General features: G+C 48.3%; 1 protein-coding gene across 15 annotated transcripts in view; it reads right to left on the reverse strand.

Moving 5' to 3' along the window:
- CAMTA1 (calmodulin binding transcription activator 1) overlaps positions 1-16,900 on the reverse strand; it is a 324,887-nt gene that overhangs the window by 38,227 nt on the left and 269,760 nt on the right. For 14 of the 15 annotated variants that reach the window (XM_055705087.1, XM_055705080.1, XM_055705081.1 and 11 more), the window contains 4 exons: positions 15,272-15,412; positions 11,029-12,884; positions 7,609-7,735; positions 6,700-6,834 (listed from right to left, as the gene is read on the reverse strand). In XM_055705087.1, the coding sequence (XP_055561062.1) occupies positions 6,700-6,834; positions 7,609-7,735; positions 11,029-12,884; positions 15,272-15,412 (2,259 nt within the window). Of the gene's footprint in view, positions 1-6,699; positions 6,835-7,608; positions 7,736-8,186; positions 8,687-11,028; positions 12,885-15,271; positions 15,413-16,900 lie in introns of those variants that run through there. The other variant, XM_027803221.2, reaches the window with a different exon arrangement.

Genomic DNA, 16,900 nt, shown 5'->3' on the forward strand with positions numbered 1-16,900 from the left:
AGCCGCCGCTGTGTTTACAGCGCGCGCCCCGGGCCCGGCGGCCGCGGCTCTGGCCGCCCCCCTCCCCCCCCCCCCCCGCCCCTTTCTCCGGGGCCCGGCGGCCGCGGGACACCCCCCTGGGCCCGGTGCCCCGCTTCCTACCCGGCTCCCCGGCCGCCTCTCCCGACGCCGTGCGGCTGCGGGACCCCCCTCCCCGGGCGGGGCTCCCCCGCCGGCCCGGCCTGGGGCTGGCGGTGGGCCCCCCCCGGAACGCGGGGGCCATTCACACACCCGTGCCCCAGCTAGAGTGGGGTCGGGCCTGCGGCACCCCTGAGCGAGCGGCTCTGAGGTGCAGTTCTCACGCCCTACACACGAAATAACGACCCTGTTACTAATTGCCCTAATGGGGGCCGTTTGCAGGGCCGGTAAAACCGAGACTGAGCTCCAGGGCAGGACGGTGGGGTACCTGGGCCCCAGGGGCTCCACAGCTCCCACCAGCCTGGGAATCCACAGCGGCTTTCCAGGGGAGTCGGTGTCTGCCCGGGCAGTCGGGCTGGCTCAAAAGGCAACCACCAGCACAGAACACAAAACGCTCCTCACCGCGATTCAATCGCATTATAGCCAACGTGGAGAAGGACAGACTGGGAAATGCAGCCAAAGCAATAGAAGACAGGCTTCCTGAGACACCTGTAGCACAGCAGCCTGTCCTGAACCATCCTCTTGAAAGAAAAAACCAAACAACCCTCAACAGGAAAATAAAACAAGGCAAAGCCTCCGCACAGGCTAGGTGTAGTAAGTGTGACAGGAGGATGGATAGAAACGTTTGAAGCCCACAGGGTAGTTCCCAGCAGTGAATGAGGTCCCGAACGAATGCTCACGCGTCCCAGCAAGCTGCACCACAGCCCTGTAACACAGCACGAGACGTTCATCCCTTCTCCTGAGAGCCCGACACACCATCTTTTCTGGGAAAACCCGAGATGTAAAGTTAGACACACAGTCACCTCAACCTGGATGGAAAGAGGAGCGATAAACAGAGCAAAAAAATTCTACTGTGTATGGACTTTTTTCTACCAAAAGTCTCTTACAGCTGCAGAACAACATTTCTAAGGAACCTCACTGATACTGAACATGTCTCTTCTACAAGACTGTGCTGTCTGCATCTCATCACATCTGCATGCTAGGAAGGCAGTCCGGTCCCGGTAAACAGACCTCTGCCGAGGATTTGGTGATGAACACCTGCCATCTTGCACGCTTACAACTGCGTTACAGAAATCACGTACCTGTCAGACTGTGAAATGCCACAGGTCGCACGCACACGCTGTACTGTCACAGTCACTTGAATGCACGTGATCCCATCCACCTCCTGGTGCGCCGAAATGGGAGCCTGGGTGCCACAGGTATGGCCACGTCATGCTAACGCAAGCGAGCCACCAAAGACCCCAGTCTTTTTTATGTTTTCCCGCCACAAAAGACAGCCAAATCTTAAACTGAGAATCCAACAGTAGCTGAAAGGCTGCCTGTTAATGCTCTCCTGCATCAGAACCATTCACGTTCGGTACCAGTCACACCCTTGTCCATCCCATACACGCTTGACTCATCAGTTCGCATGTCGTCGCCTGCCTGTATTTTTAAGTCCTGTTTGGGCTCCCTATGGCAGCACTCACTCCTCCACAACCTCTTTTCTGCAGATGCATAAGCATAATGGCAAGGAGCACTCAAACCAATCTCCCTGGAATTTCTGATCACGTCCCATGCCAAGGAAACGTCATCTCTACAAATGCTTTTTGAAAGCAGTAAAGGCTTCAGCGGAGGGCAAGCATACGTGCTTGCCACTGGAAATCTGTACTAAAAAGCCTTTCTAACTTATTACACATCTGTCACTAGAAGGTCTCTGTCCTTCAGTTCAGAAGGGGTCTCATTTGCCTTTTGTTTTTCTTTCTTAAGAGAACCTCTCTACAGACAGTGAATGAAAAGTGAGGTCAAATGGCTATAGCAGCACACAATAGCTTCTGAAAAACTCAAGTTTTATACAGAAAAAAGAAGAGGCTGCCAAGTTAATCAGAGGAGATCAGGATCACATGGGAGTGATGAGAAAGGCTTTCTTTGAAAAGAAAGAACACCACTATTCCAATTAACTGGGAAAAAAATGCAAGAACAGCAGCAGCTGGTGTCCACTGCCCATTTGTGAAAGATCTAACTCATCTGTGGTGTAAAACAAGGAAAACTTGGAATAAAACAAGTGTGGCTGTGTACAGTTCAGAAAAGGGTGCGCTATCCTTTATAGTGCAGCACAGACAGCGAAAAAGGAAGAAGCCCTTCAGAGGATGGCCACCCAGCGTGCTGCCCCTTAGAACTCCTTCTCTACTCATTCCTTCGCTTGGCTTGACACAGTCCTAGAAACAGGAGGCATGGAGGGATGTGGTCTCACTAAACTTCCCAGTCATTTGCAGTACTGCTCCCTGATCCCAATGGCCAATATTTGCTCTGTGCTCAAAAAGGTGGGATTTTATCCTCACCTGAAGCTCACCACTTCCACGAGTAGCAGTTACTACAAACAAGGAAGTAAGTTAATGGAATGTTTTTCTCTGGGGAAAAAACACAATTCCAGTTGTTTCACTCAAAACACCCTCCTGTTCATTGTATCTCTCCCAGACCCCGAGCCCTACAGGCACTGGTTTAATGTTCCCTGAATAATCGTTAAGAATTACCTGCCTTTTAAAAAACCTTAACCCAAAAGTTCCAGTAACTGCTTATAAGAAGGAAGTGTGATAACATCATACCACTGCTGCTCTCTGCTAGCGCAGTAGACAGGTGGAAGCAGACCCTGCTGTGACGCTGCACAGGCACATGCGTGGATCTCATGGCATTTCTCTGTGACAGAAGGCACAGCAATGTCCCCCAGCGAGCAGCGTCTCTCCTCTGAGCTGGCACCAAGAGCTGCTCAGCACGCAAAAAGGTTTGGGCTCAACTTTTTCCTGCTGGTCACCATGGAACTCCAGTTTTGAATGTTTTGTTTCAGACGCTTCTTTGCTAACCCATCTTTGTTGACATCCAGAAGCTTCTACAGAGATGTGATTCCAAGTGTGCCTACTACCTTAGCATGAACTGGAAGCCATCCATACCTGAGAGCGGCAATTTTATGTACATACCTATTTTAGTTATTGGCTTTGTTCACACCATATTCTTTCATGACTGAGCTACTATTTTAATGTCTGGAGCTGTGCTACAGCCTGTGTAGCACAGCCTATGACTGCAGAGGCCTGCAATAACTACACGAGTCCTGTAACTGGACATTCTCAAGAAGAGCTTGCAGAGAAACCGAAGCCACTATGCTGTGAGCTGGATACGGTCAGGCAGGTACAGACTTGCCTCCTTAGGAAAGAAAGAGAGGCTGAAGGTTTTCAGGTATCTGCAGAACTGAACAAAGGTGGCGGATTAATTTTGTCTTACTGTAACTGAAAATACACGGGTCACATGTAGGAGGTCTTTGTCTTTATTTTAAAGAGGTTTATGGAAGACAATGGTTTATCTAAACTTCTGTACGATGGAAATTGCTTATCCTTTTACTAGGCTGTTCCTGGGGTATGGTTGGCTGTTAACCCTGCCTCTCTTGCAGTGGTCCTGCTAGCTGGAATCATTAACTTTGTTTTAACAGTGTAGTGCAATGGAAAAGTGTTCTACTGAGTTAATAAAAAAGAATTTTAAAATTCTAGTCAATATTTTGGACTATAAGTATTCCTTGAAAAACCTTCCCTCAAGACTACGTAACAGGCAGTAGGGCAAGGATTTGAATCAGGGCAATTAAAGTCAACAGAGGAGGCAGGGATTTGTGTATTTATTCTATTGATAGAATCAACTCACATCAGCTTATACCTTAGCTAGCTAAGCTAACATTTGTTCTCTAAGAATAAACGGGAAGATGATGCTGGTCCTTTAAATAAGAATGTAATGTGCTCCCTTTGGAGCACTGTGCATCAAGGCAGAGCTTTCTGATAAGTCATGGTTAGTATAATTATTCAGTCTTTTTCCCTGAAGGGCCTCTGCAATGCAGCGGTCCTTTTACTTTTTTTTTTTTCCTCCCTGTTAGCAATGCCCCAGTTTGTTCACTGCTGCAGTCCCCCTCCCTTCCACTGTCACCACATCATAACAATCTCTTAATTGAGAGCTTGTCTGCTAACCAGGAGCTCCCAGACAAACTGCAGGCACACCAGAGACAGCACTCACAGCCACCTTCTGCAGCTCCTACAAATTCACCAGCACTGGGGGAATTGTCAAGCAAGGGTTTTAAAACCTATTCACTTTGCATGCTATGCTGGAGGGACTGCTAACAGCTGAATGTCAATCCCCATCACACCCATATGGGCTGTACTTCACATGCAGCACCCAGCCTCAGTAGCAGATGAAAAGCACCTGCAGACTCTTCCAGTACCCAGAAATCAAACAAACTCAATTGTCATGGTGAGCATAAGACAATGTGCACTTCCTCTTTAAGAACCATTTCCATTTCTGTTTGCAAGTATGCCTCTACAGCCAAGTCACACACCTCTCTTTACACTGCAATAAGCACAGTGATCTGTCTCCATTCTGCTCGCATCCACAAACGTCGGAAGCAGTGCCGCCCCAACTTCCTTGAAACGTCCCTCTTGTACGTGGCGTGAGAAACACAGCAGGCACAGGTCAGTGGAGACAAACTAAATGTTTGTGTTCTGTGATGCTACAGGGAGGGGGAGAGCCAGGGAAGGATGCTCCACTCTGCTGCTAATATTAATGGATAACCTTGAACAGCTGAAGATACAGGTACTGTGCCACTGAAATCATGCCTGATGCTACTTTGAAGGAAATTCTATTTCCTTACTATTTCCCCCCCAATTGTCTCCGAAAGCATCAGCTCAGACTCTGCACATGTACATACACCGCTCTGCCAGGACCCAGCTAGAAATGGCTCCTCCTCACCTGCCCATGGCGCTCACGTTTTACAGATGAGCTGTGGATGCTCTAATCAGTGGTGTCAGGGTGCTCAGATTTGACTTGCCTCACTAGTCCCCGGGCTCACAGCTGCTAATCGTATGGAGAAAGCTTATAATAAATGCTTTAATGAAGAAAGCTTTTCCTGTCAGGGCTTCCCAGACAGAACAAGAGAGCCCACCAAAAACCTTTCAGACACCACCTGCCTACACTGACATGTAGCTGGCCTGCATTAAGCTTGAAACTGTCAATATTTCTCCCGTTAAATTAAAACAGTTCTAAGCATTTGCCATGTCCATCAAAGATCTAAAATAATAACAACGACACAATAACATATGCTTCAAATCTTCACCATGATAGCAATATTTTAAAGGCATTGAACTGGTGTCAAAAGTAATATCCACAGTAGATTTCCCAAAGCACGTGTAGTATTACAGTTACCATGTTTGCAGCTGACAGACAAAGTAGGATGAGGTTAATTGCCTGAGGAACAAACTGCATCAGTATAGTAGCTCATTATTTCTCTTGCCTGCAGTATGGCCCTGTGCAAACAACTACTCCCATGACCTCTTTTGTGTAACACTTTGTAACATCGATATTAGTTTCTCAGCTACCAAATCTGTGAAGACTAAGGATCCAACCTTACCACATTTGTCCCCTTTATTTAGCAGAGAAAACAGACACTTTGCAAATGGGTCACCAAGCTGGAGTATTGGGACTTTGCTAAGATTGCACAAAACGCAGCGCCCCAGTAGCTGACTCCCACTGAAGAAGAAACATGAAAGCAGTATTACTGGTCCTTTCCCAGCACGTCATACAAAACAGCTTTTTCCCTGCATCTCCTTGGTCAGAGTTGGAAGCTGCATCTCTCTAGCAATTGTGCACAGGAAGGGAAATGAATGTTTCAGGCTCTTAAGTTCCCCTGCTATCCTTCTCATCTTGCTCCTTTATAAAATGCATTTTGGGGGCAGAGCGTTACCAGCTAAACCTGAACCTAAAACCTGCATGCACCGAGCTGCCATACAAATCCGGAGCCTGTGTTCCCATCCCTCAGTGTGACATTTGCGTTGTAGAGAGATCTATTTCTGATCAATCATGGATTCTTCTGCCAACTACTTGGCTAAGAGCTAATGCTGTTAGGGAGTCCATCTCGTCCCTGCAATGCACAAGGGATGCTCTTATGAGTCCAAAAAGGGTGATTATGGCTGTCATGTGCCACAGCTTGCCATTAGCACTGACTGGTCTGACACTGAGACTCTGAAGCGTTTAGCAGAATGTGTGTCTGCCCCATTTGGTAACTCCTAGGAAACAAGGTGGATGTGGACATCACAGCAGTGGTTGGCTAAAGTCCCCTCATTCCTTAAATTGTCTCACCATCTTCCCACTTTCTGCGTATGTTAAATACACTTTTTTCTAAACAAGCTCAAGTTTCAGAGTTCTCAGGGAAGACAACTGCAGGGTAGATGCTCCTCTGCTGTTAGGGACTGGGTAGTCCCTGTTCAGCCTTCTTTTCAGACAAAGAAAACACCCCTTTGTCTACTTCCCATCAAATGCAGCCACATAACGTTCACATCAAATGAACTAGGAAGAAATTTCAGCCAGAAGACTTTGATTAATTGTGTAACAAACCAACCAGACCTTCCCCAGAGCACAAACTTGCCCCTCTACATCCCTCCCCCACAACAGGAGCTGCCTCTCACATTCACAGTCCTACCATTCATTGAGCTCTGTTAAAGACTATCGCATGCTGCTTACCATCCAAGGACAGCCAGTCATGCTGGGAGGAAGGCAGGGTTGGCAGAGCTCTGGCTTTATATTCAAACACCACAGAATTGGAGATGATCTGATTGTTGAAGGCAACTTGCAAAGTCACGAGCCCAGTGTCATGAGCTAAAAGGAAAGCGCATGTGGTAAGACAGAGACCTCCCCACAGAAATGCATGGCTAGGTATTATCCTATTGATCTCCTCATGTGCTAAGTGGCAGGCTGAGAGCAGATGCAAAGAGAGGAGAGGGGGCATTTGACAATAATTTTCTGACTAGACAACCAAAGAGTCCACAATACCAGTCTGTATTTTCAAACACAAAGGTTCTAAGTCATCTAATGCGTTGTTTTGGCAGGAGGCAGAATCACATGTGTTCCTAAAGATTAACCAGCCTCGCCGCATTTCCAGTGGGAAGCTGGGGCCTAACAATAAAGCTAAGTTATTTTCCATACACTTGATGCCATATACTGAGGGCCAGCACTACTGAAAATCTCTGCAGGGAGGTTGAAGGTGCTCTCCTGTGAGTGCCAAGGACAAAGTGCAGAATATATGCGAATTAAGAGTCAGTAGAACAGTGATCGCACCCCTGAATAACAGCTGCTCTTTAATCTGCTATTTCAAAACTACATAAATGCTTAGAATGACTTTATATTATTTCCAATAATTATCTTAAAGCTAATTCAGAGCTTCTAAATATTTGTTGTGATCTGCTGTGATGTATCAAGATCCAAAATTGCTGTTCTCACACTGAATAGGCCAAAGAAAAAGGAAAAGCTTCTCGATGTGTACACACTACCTTTCGCAATGGGCCCAAGGGTTTAGTTGAGACATATACGCGACACTATCAGGCTAAGAATTTGCTCTAAAGCCACCAGCTCTAGGAGAGGGGTGTTCCTTACCTGGGCAGTAGCAGCGCAGTACCCCTGGCTGAATTAAAGATGCAGGCACTGAGATCTGATCAAACAGACAGCTGTAATTATTGCTGGCTTCCTGCCATGGACCAGTAATTAGGACTTTTACTCCTCCCTGTGTGGAAAAGAGGGAAAGAAAAGGAACATTATGGAAGAAGCGATCCCCAGGGAGGAGCATGCACTGAAAGGGCTGAATTGCAAACAGCATCATGAGGGCTAACAAAAGTGCCAACTTAACACAGTTCCTTGGCACCAACCAACACAGATGCCCCAGTATCCCACCAGCATGGGAAAATTGCAAATAGCATTCCGTAGCAGAGTATCTTTGTTGTAGAGCATCTTTATTTCTCTTCACTCACTCTGTTCCCCACTCCTGCCCATACACTCAAGCCCAGTGCTTGGCCAGCGTGACCCTCGCTGCAGACCCAGCACCGAGACCAATCATGGCAAACCATACCAACACTGCAAGCCACACATCCCTCCCACCGGGCAGTTCCTGGGAACTTCTGGGTGCTCCACTCCCACCTCCCGCCCACCATCGCCTCCTCAGGCTCCAGGTTTGTCACCTTGCCACGAGCAAGTGCCGCGGGTCGGTCACAGCAAGCGCGCTGTGTTTGCCACGGCTGCCCTGGCCCTGCTGACGGGGATGGAGGCTGCGTGCGGGGCACTACACATCGCCTCCAAAGTCCCAGCTGGAAGCACCAGAGGAGCGGGACCCTGGGCCTGACCCGTGGTGGCGGCAGATCTCTGCTGAACACAGCAGCCCGCAGCTGGTGCTTTGCTGGGTGCTGGGGCACTCGGTCAGGCAGGGACGCGGAGCGGCCCCGAACGGGGCTGTGGCTGGGGGGGGTCCTTCGGCCCCGGCACCCCGGGCCTGCCCCGGAGCTCTCCCCCTCCCGCCGCCGGGGCTCTGCCAGGCTCCGGTGCCGCCGGGACAGCGAGCCCCGGGCCCCACGCCCGGCCCCTCGGGCTGCCGCAGGCCCGCAGCGCCGCGCTCCCCCCGCGGGGCTGCAGCGACGGGCCCGGCTTCCCGGGGCGGCGGGGGCAGCGGGGCCGGCCCCGCTCAGGGAGAGCGGCTGCCGGGCCTCCCCCCGCCCGGCCCGGCCCCGGCTTCCCCTTCCCTTCCCCGCGGCCGTGCTGCCCTCGGGCGGCCGCCGGCGGGAGCGCGGCCCTCGGAGGCGGATCGCGGCCGCCTCGCCTCCCGGCAGCCCCGTGCGGGGGCAGCGGCACGGCGCCGGGAGGTCCCCGGTGGCCATGGCGCCCCGGGAGCCCCACCGCCGGCGGCAGGGCTCGCCCGGAGGCGCGGGGGCTCCTTCGGGGGCTCCTCCCGTCCTGCCTGGGGTCCCAGCGAACAGGGCGGACCAGCCGCTGAGGTGTCGCTCCGAGCCCCCTGCAAATCCAAACCTGCAGCTCCGCGCACAAACCCACGGCACCAGAACGCGATCCTGGACCTGCACTGGCTTGGGAAAACGTTCTGGTGAGTCTATGCAGACAGATTAAGCCTTGCGGTCTGGATAAAACAGAAATAAAACAAACTCTGCTAGCAGGTGTGGAACAATTCGTTAGTGTAGCAACGGGTAACAGAAAAAGCGTTTCCATGGTAGCAGCAAAAAAGAAAAGACTTGCACCAGAAAGGCTGAAGGATTGCTGTCAGGTCTTTTTTGTTGGTTTTTGGGACCTGCTACGCAAGCAAGCAGGAGTCTGACTGACTGTCGGACAACAGGTACGGCAGAAGCAGTGTCTGTAGCCCAACACAGCCAAATGGCCCCGAAACACTCTGCTTCTTGCAAATGAAGCCCAGCTGGGTTCAGTTGCTAGAAGGCCATCCTTGCATTGCTGAAAGTCCATCATTGCATTATTCACAGAATCACAGAATCGTTGTGGTTGAAAAAGACCTTTGAGATCATCAAGTCCAACTGTTAACCCAGCACTGCCCAGCCCACTACTGAACCCTGTACCTAAGCACCACATCTACGCGTTCTTTAAACACCCCCAGGGATGGTGAATTGTTCCATGTTACTTAGGTGGCACCAGCAGTGACCACCACAGGGCTGACACTTCAGCTTGGATTATACTCCAGAGAAGCATGACTGGCACATTCAGACCCAGTTTTCCACCAAGACCCAGAGAAGGTAAACTCCAGCTGGTGGTGAGCGGCACGGTCAGGGACCACCTTGTCTCTTAGAGAGGCCCCTGGGTTTGGCAGCTGGCAGAAGTGAGGCCCCTGGGCACCTCCTGGCCCCGGCAGTCCCAGATTTCTCAGTCAGCTGCGGGCCACGCAAGCGGTGGGTGAGGCTGTAGCGAGCAGCAGGATGCCTTCAGCCACCCACTGTGCCTGAGCCTGCACCGCCGCCTCGCTGGCCACGATTGACTTGTCTGGAGAGCGAGCGACTAAATGGAGGGCAGAAATTCCCGAAGGCGGCTCTTCATCTGTGCCTGTCAGCCATTCCTGCATGCCAGAAACCTCAGTTTATTTCCACCTGCAGAGCGAACACCCATGTTTTCACACCAAGTCCCTTATTGCAGAGTATGTGAACTCGCTGAGCCACTGAATACCAACTCATCACCTGCTCCTGTACCAGCATGGTCCTGGAGCTGTCACAGGATCATCCAGCTGAAGGTTAAACCACCTCATCTGCTTATTACTGTGTATTTCTGCGGTCTCGCCCACTAGCAAACTTGCCATCCAGTGGTGTCAGATGCACACTTACTGGGGGTGGCATCACAGGACTGATAATCGGATAGCGCTAGTCAACAGGAACAGAGAGGTCTTTTCCTGAGAAGTTATGATACGTCTCTGTAAAGTAACAAATACAACAGTGCTCCAAGGCTGGGCTTACAAAACCACAAAGGACCATTTTTTCCTTTTTACTCAAAACAACCTGCTTCTCCATTACTGGCTCAAAACAGCCTCTTTCCTCCAGCATTCCTTCACGTCATTCTAAGCCTGTGCTGCTGCCATTTTTAACTTGGTGCGTGTGACTGATTTTGGATAGTCTGTGGGATGGAGGTAAGTGCTGAACTCATCGAGGCAACGCAGGTCAGGAATTATTCTACTAAGAACATCAGAGCTAGATTTCAGGATCAGCTCCAGTTTGCAAACTCTATTGCTCTAATGTGGATAGGTAGCACCATGAGGCCCTTGCGTGGGAAATACTTTGCTTTTCAATAATACAAAACATTTCTTGTTGGATGCTTCCTAAGTGAAGAAAAAGCCCTGTCAGGGTAATGAAGTGCTTAATTAAAAGTACACTCAGACATGCAAATGGCCTTGGATACTCTGACTTCTAAGAGAAATGTTTTAAAAGCCTTGTCAAAGCTTTAACAAAACAGTTCTTGGGAGCCCTTATGAACAAAGCAATGAGAGATAAGGCAGCAAACATTAATGAGTAAAAGCCCTAGACTTACCTCAGGGTAAGACCATTCTGGTGAATAATCTGTCACCATGAACAAGCGCCCACTCTGCTGTAGCAACCCCAAAGTGCCTTGTGCTGCAGCTGCTGAGACCACCTCAGCCACATGCATGTACGCCATCGTGCTGGCTCCGTTCTCTGTGCTGCTGAGCTGCATGTTGGCTTGCTGAGGACTGCAGCAAGGAATGCACATTTCAGCCTGGTTGTAGGTTGCTCTGTTACTGTCTTCAGGCTGAGACAGTCCGGCACTGTCACCTGACACCAGCTGGTGTCCATAAAGAGCATTGCTCCCACCTTCTACTGATATGAAATCATTAATTAGATCAGAAAACTGGTTGCTGAAGGAGATGTCAAAGTGGTCCAAGTTAAGCTCCATGTTGGAGGAGTTATTTAAGCTGGGGTGGGCCACAGGATAGAGTCCTTGTACCATGTTTCCTTGGAGAATAGGGAGATTGTTCCCATTCCTGATACCCCCGTTGGCCTCGGGCTGCAAGTAATGCTCTGTACTGCAGGCTTGAAGATCCCCTGATTTAAGTAGATTTTCATTCCCTTCTGCCTGCTGGGAGGTCTCCATGGGAACTTCAGCTTCTGCAGTCATTGCCTGGAAGTTTGCTTGGAACTGCATGAGCTGGAGAGAAGAGGTGGACTCTATTCTGGTTTCCACTGTGCCGTTACAGTTGGAAGTAGTTTGGGACGAGGACTCTGTTTTCACACTGGGGATTCCTAACGTGTTCACAAATGAGCCACTTGTGTCATTCAAATTGTTGTGAGCGTTTTGCTCAAGGGGAAGAGGTTTGCTGGCATCCTGCAGAAAGAAGCTGGGGGAAGGGGTCTGATGAACGTGAGGGCTCTGGACGGTCTGATTGAAGCTGGAAGAATAGTCCTTGTTGGAGTCAATGGCACTGAAGTCCATCTGCTCCAGGGTGGTACTTGGGCTCAGACCTCCTCCAGATGGAAGCAAACCTGAACCAGTAGTGAGGGTGAGAGTGTTAGATGCAGAAGTGGAGGAAAATGCTTCTTTGGACATCTGTTGTTCGAAAGATGTGTCCTCAGTTTTAATTTCTTTTGTGAGGGTTGTGTTGAAGTTGAAGCTACGTTCCGTTGTGGGTGACTGCCTTATGTTGGTACTGATGCTGTCACTTTTCATACCTCCTCCACCATAAGTCTGCCCTTGCTTGGGATTGTTAAGAAAACAGTCCGGGTCAAAATTCATGGTGGTTTCTGGAATTTTTCTATTTCCATCTAAAGTTGTGGAGAGCACAAGTTCCTCGGAGACCGTGCTGGGTAGCATCGACAAGCTCTCTGAACTGCCAGTTGTTGGAAAAGCAAATTTGTGTCCATCTGAACTCACAGCAAGTACCAGTCCTTGTGCAGCTGCATCTGAGGACAGAAGGTGTTGATTTGGGCCAGAGGTGGGTGACATGGTATACACAGCTTCACTGGTGACTTCCGACATAAATACGGTGGCACTTTGTGACAAGCTTCCCATAACTGATGCTACAGCCATACTGGACACACCAGTGACAGCCGGGCTATCTGCCATATCCGGGTCGCTATTTAATCCACTGCTGATGGACACAGGAGAATTCTGGGTCGTGTCAGGGACCTCCACCTGGTTGGTGGAAGAAACCTCAGTGCTGTTTTGATGGAGCAACACTGGTTTCGCCACTTTGCCGTTCCTCTTCTCTCGGCTGGAGGCCTTGCCATGACTGTGCTCATTCTTGCCTTCAGAGACATCGTTATTTTGTACCTCTGAATGAGCGCTGTACCCACCTGTCCTTGGTTCGACCTTTGGTGATATGATGCGATGTTTGGCACTGTTACACTTGTGATGCACACTGCTTCCTGCCCCTGTGCCAGAAAACAACATTTGCCATTCAGTAGATAAAAAATTAAGGCAATGCTAGCTGCAAGTGTTACGGCTGTAGCAAAGGAGAGCCGTGCTTACGCACGCCTGTGTGTCAGAGTGAATGAGCACACATACAAGACAGCAAGCACACACATGAGAGGTGTGAGGGACCTTGGAAATAAAATTAGTTTCTCGCCAGTGCCAGACTGACAGCTCCCTTTCCATCTAAAGCATAAATCCACTGCATGCAATGACAGCCACCGGGCATGACTGCACCCTTCCCCTTGCCCCACCTACCCCTACTTTAGCACCTACCCCCTTCCTCCCTGCCCTGATCACACAGCACATCAGAAGGAGAGGAACTGGCATCTGCGACAGGTTTTGGACTTATGTACGTGTGCCTGTTCTCAGTGCAAAGCCTGCAATGTGAGGGCTGCTGCTGTCAGCTGTGGCAGAGTTTCTGCCTCGCAGGCCCTGTTTCATCTGCACCATGGACATAACCTCAGCCCCCTGTGACACAGACGCTCAGCTCTTCATGCTGGCTGACATCGGGTGGCTTGACAATCGCTTGACAATCGGTGGTTTGGATGCTGACTGGCAATCTGGAGGTGACAGGTGCTATATCATGCTCCTGTCCTTGGCATGACCCTGGTGCCTAGATTGCAACCCTTATCTTCCTGTCATCATTATGTCCATTACAGCTGCCAATCAAATTCTTAAAGAAGCTTTATTAAATTATTAAAGCAGCACAAAGAAAGCTTTCCTTCCCACAGGGATGGTGATGTGTTTCTCTTGTTCTAAGCTGTTCATATGCTGGGAGATAAAACATTTTGTACTTTGAGATGTCGCACCCAGAGTCAATGATTGCTATCGGAGTGGCTGAAGAACGCTCAAGCAAAGGTCACCAGAAGACAAGCCCTCCCCTGAGTTCAGCCAGCTGGTGCCTTTACTGGCCCGACAGAAGATGAACATCCCCCGAGTTCCTGGGAGCTTGGAAACCAGGTAGGATGAAGTAAACACTTCTGCCTGCAAAGACATCTTAGCCACAAACTGGTACAGGGACTGCTTTTGTTGTTTAAAGAAGAACAGTCCATGAATTTTTGATGTTTCTTTCTTTAATTGATCCATTTTCCCTAGAATGGAGTAAGAACATTAATTATGGTACTGTATAATGACTAAAGGGGGAAAGAAACCTCCTTCTTACAGCTAATGGCTACAACTGTAAATGCCATCTTCTGGGTAACATAAAGCGTCTGTGTAGCCGCTGCAATTTGCTAAATCTTTTGTCCCTTGCCCTTGAAGGGGAACTTCTCTATTATGTGCTCAAGATTTGAATCAGGTCACTTAAAGTAGTTCAGGACACTGCTTTTGAGACTAAATGCAATATTAAATCTCTCTATTCTCCGAGGCATAGAGATGAACAGGAACAAGGGAGAGGCTTTCATGCCGCCGTCTTTGCGGATGACAGTAAGGAATTGGGAATGTATGTGTCAATGTGCAAGCCGTTACAAAACAAAGCAATACTGTTATGTTAAGAAGCATGCAGCAGACTTAGCACAAGGCAAAACATCAAAGGGAAGAATAAAAGGATTCATGTTCAGATCCGCAAGCCTGGATCAAATGCTGAGCCTTAAGGGTTGAATTTTAATACAAACTCAGGTATTTCAGAGGTCATAATTCTTACTTAAGTCTTGATTGTATAATGCAACTGCCCAAAAAAAGAAGAAAAAACAAACCCTTTGAAGCAATGACAGCTTTCCTCTATACATTTTGCTAAAGACTCATTAAAGTGTCATATATTTTACTTGACCAAAGTACTAGGAAGGGGTGCCCTTAAAGCAGATGAGTTGGAAAAGTGAATCACTCAGCTTCCCACTCTCTCTATAAAATGATAATACTAAGGATGCCATTTCTTGCTGTTGTAGTTTCACTCAAAACAATGCCATCTTCTTTAACAGGAAAAAAATCTCCCACATTTTCAGGATACCTAAGTAAGACCTCTTTTATCCTGGTGATACCTTGTGATTAACCACCTGAGCCCATTTTCTTCAGCAAAGTGGGCTGCAGGGCAAGGAGTTCAGAGGGTGAAGTTGGAAGAACATTAAATTTTGAGGCTTTGGTAACAAAATTTGAGCACGTAGAAGAGAATATGCCTGTCTGAGCAGGTCACATACAGACAGCATCTATTAGAACTTGCACATTACAAAACACTGACATTTTTTTCCAGAAGTTCCAGCTGCATCTTCTTGTGCTCAAGACTTCTGTCACCTCTGAGTTCACTGCGTCTCAGCATTTCATGATACAACACTTTCAGGTGCTTCAGTACTACAAACCCTACTCCAAGTCTGGATTAAGCTGTGATCATTTTGTGCCCTCCCAAGGTACTCACCCAAGGTACCAGTGCAAAGACAGTTGTGTGTCCGAGGCTGCGGTTTGGTCTGGTGACTATCAAGGATCTGCTGCACGAGCTGTTCCACCGAGAACCCTGAACTGCTGTTTCCATTGCTGCATGTCCACTTAATGCCATGAACTGCAAAGAGAACAGTAAAACTTCCCATCAGAAATGTGCCAGAAACCATCAAAAGCTACTCCGAAAGAACAGCAGAAACCCATTCCTGCTGCTTTTTGCCAGAACTGAAGGAGAGCAATAAAAAGCAACAGTAATGGTTGTTGTTTTACTATTCTCTGCTCCCTGATATCCATAGGCTTCTAACTAGGATTCCTGGATGAGGTACATACAGAGAAAAAAAATCTCAGTAGAGTATCTTGCTCTGCTTCAGTTTGCTGTTAATGGTGGGTCTTGTAACTAGGCTGAAAAATTGTAAGGACTGCCTAAGCAGTGCATGTAACCTTCATTAAAAACCTGAAAGCAAGAAAATACTTGTGTTTCATCAAAACAGAACAGTACAATTCCAAGGAGCATTTTGGAATCTTTTTCTGTCTAATATGAAAACAAAATTACTTAGCTTTATAATAAAATCAGCAATCAAAAATATACCACTATAACAGCAAATACAAACCTTTTGCCAGGTCTTCATTGTCACACCCTGGTGGGCAGCAGTGAAGACTGACTCATTTTTGGGGAGTCACTAACAGACATTGTGTGAGCTTCTCCTCAGCCTTGGACAACTTTTTAGTAATTTGGGAAAACAGGCAGGAGGGTGACATTACAGAACTAGTTGCAAACTGAAGGTCTTCTTCCTTGGCTTCTCTCTCAGACTGTTAGCTATTTAAATAAGAATGCTAATCCGCATGCACATAAATTACTTGAATAAAGGCTCCCTCTCAGAGGTTTTTTAGATGCAGAATTTCACCTAACAGTGATACTCTCAACCTGACTTTCAATGGAAGTAGCATTTATAGAATATTTTCTCCATAACAAGTGACTCAAAGCATCTTCTGTCTCCTTTAACATCTCTCTAAGCAATTTATATGTGCATATTATTTACTTATCCTTTGTGTGCACTAGAGCTCACTTGCAGATTTTGGAAAGCACTGGTTGGTGGCAACATTTCCAAGATGTCCCCGTGCCTGGCAGCTCATGCCTGAAGAGCCGCTTCCTTGCACGAGTGTGTCATACTCCAGCAAAGCAAGTTCCATGGATGTTGTGTTCTAAACCCCCTAAACAGAATATGCTGAATCAAAGTCAAAAATCCTACAGACTTCCCTTTGTAGGATTAAGCACTAAATACACAGATCACTGCGTGGTGAAGGTCCTCGATGTGAGGTCGTGAAATACTGCCAACAGCACATCGGGCTGATAATCCCTCTATAGCTAGACTCTGCAGACTCTGGAGCGACAAGCTGTAAGCTGCTTCATGCAAGAAGATCAGAAGCAAATGAAGGCATGTTTATGACACCTAATGACCATCGTCAAAGAGGCAGGATATCGTGTGAATCTCCTACTCTCCTCTTCAGTGTTCCTTATTTAGTATGTCATAAGCAGCCGGCAGAACAGAGTTCCTGGATCTGCTCTGTGAAGCAGTTTTATTGCCTTTTCTTTATCACCTGTTGCTGT

Source organism: Falco cherrug, chromosome 3 (assembly GCF_023634085.1).
Source record: "Falco cherrug isolate bFalChe1 chromosome 3, bFalChe1.pri, whole genome shotgun sequence".
Classification (NCBI taxonomy): Eukaryota; Metazoa; Chordata; class Aves; order Falconiformes; family Falconidae; genus Falco; species Falco cherrug.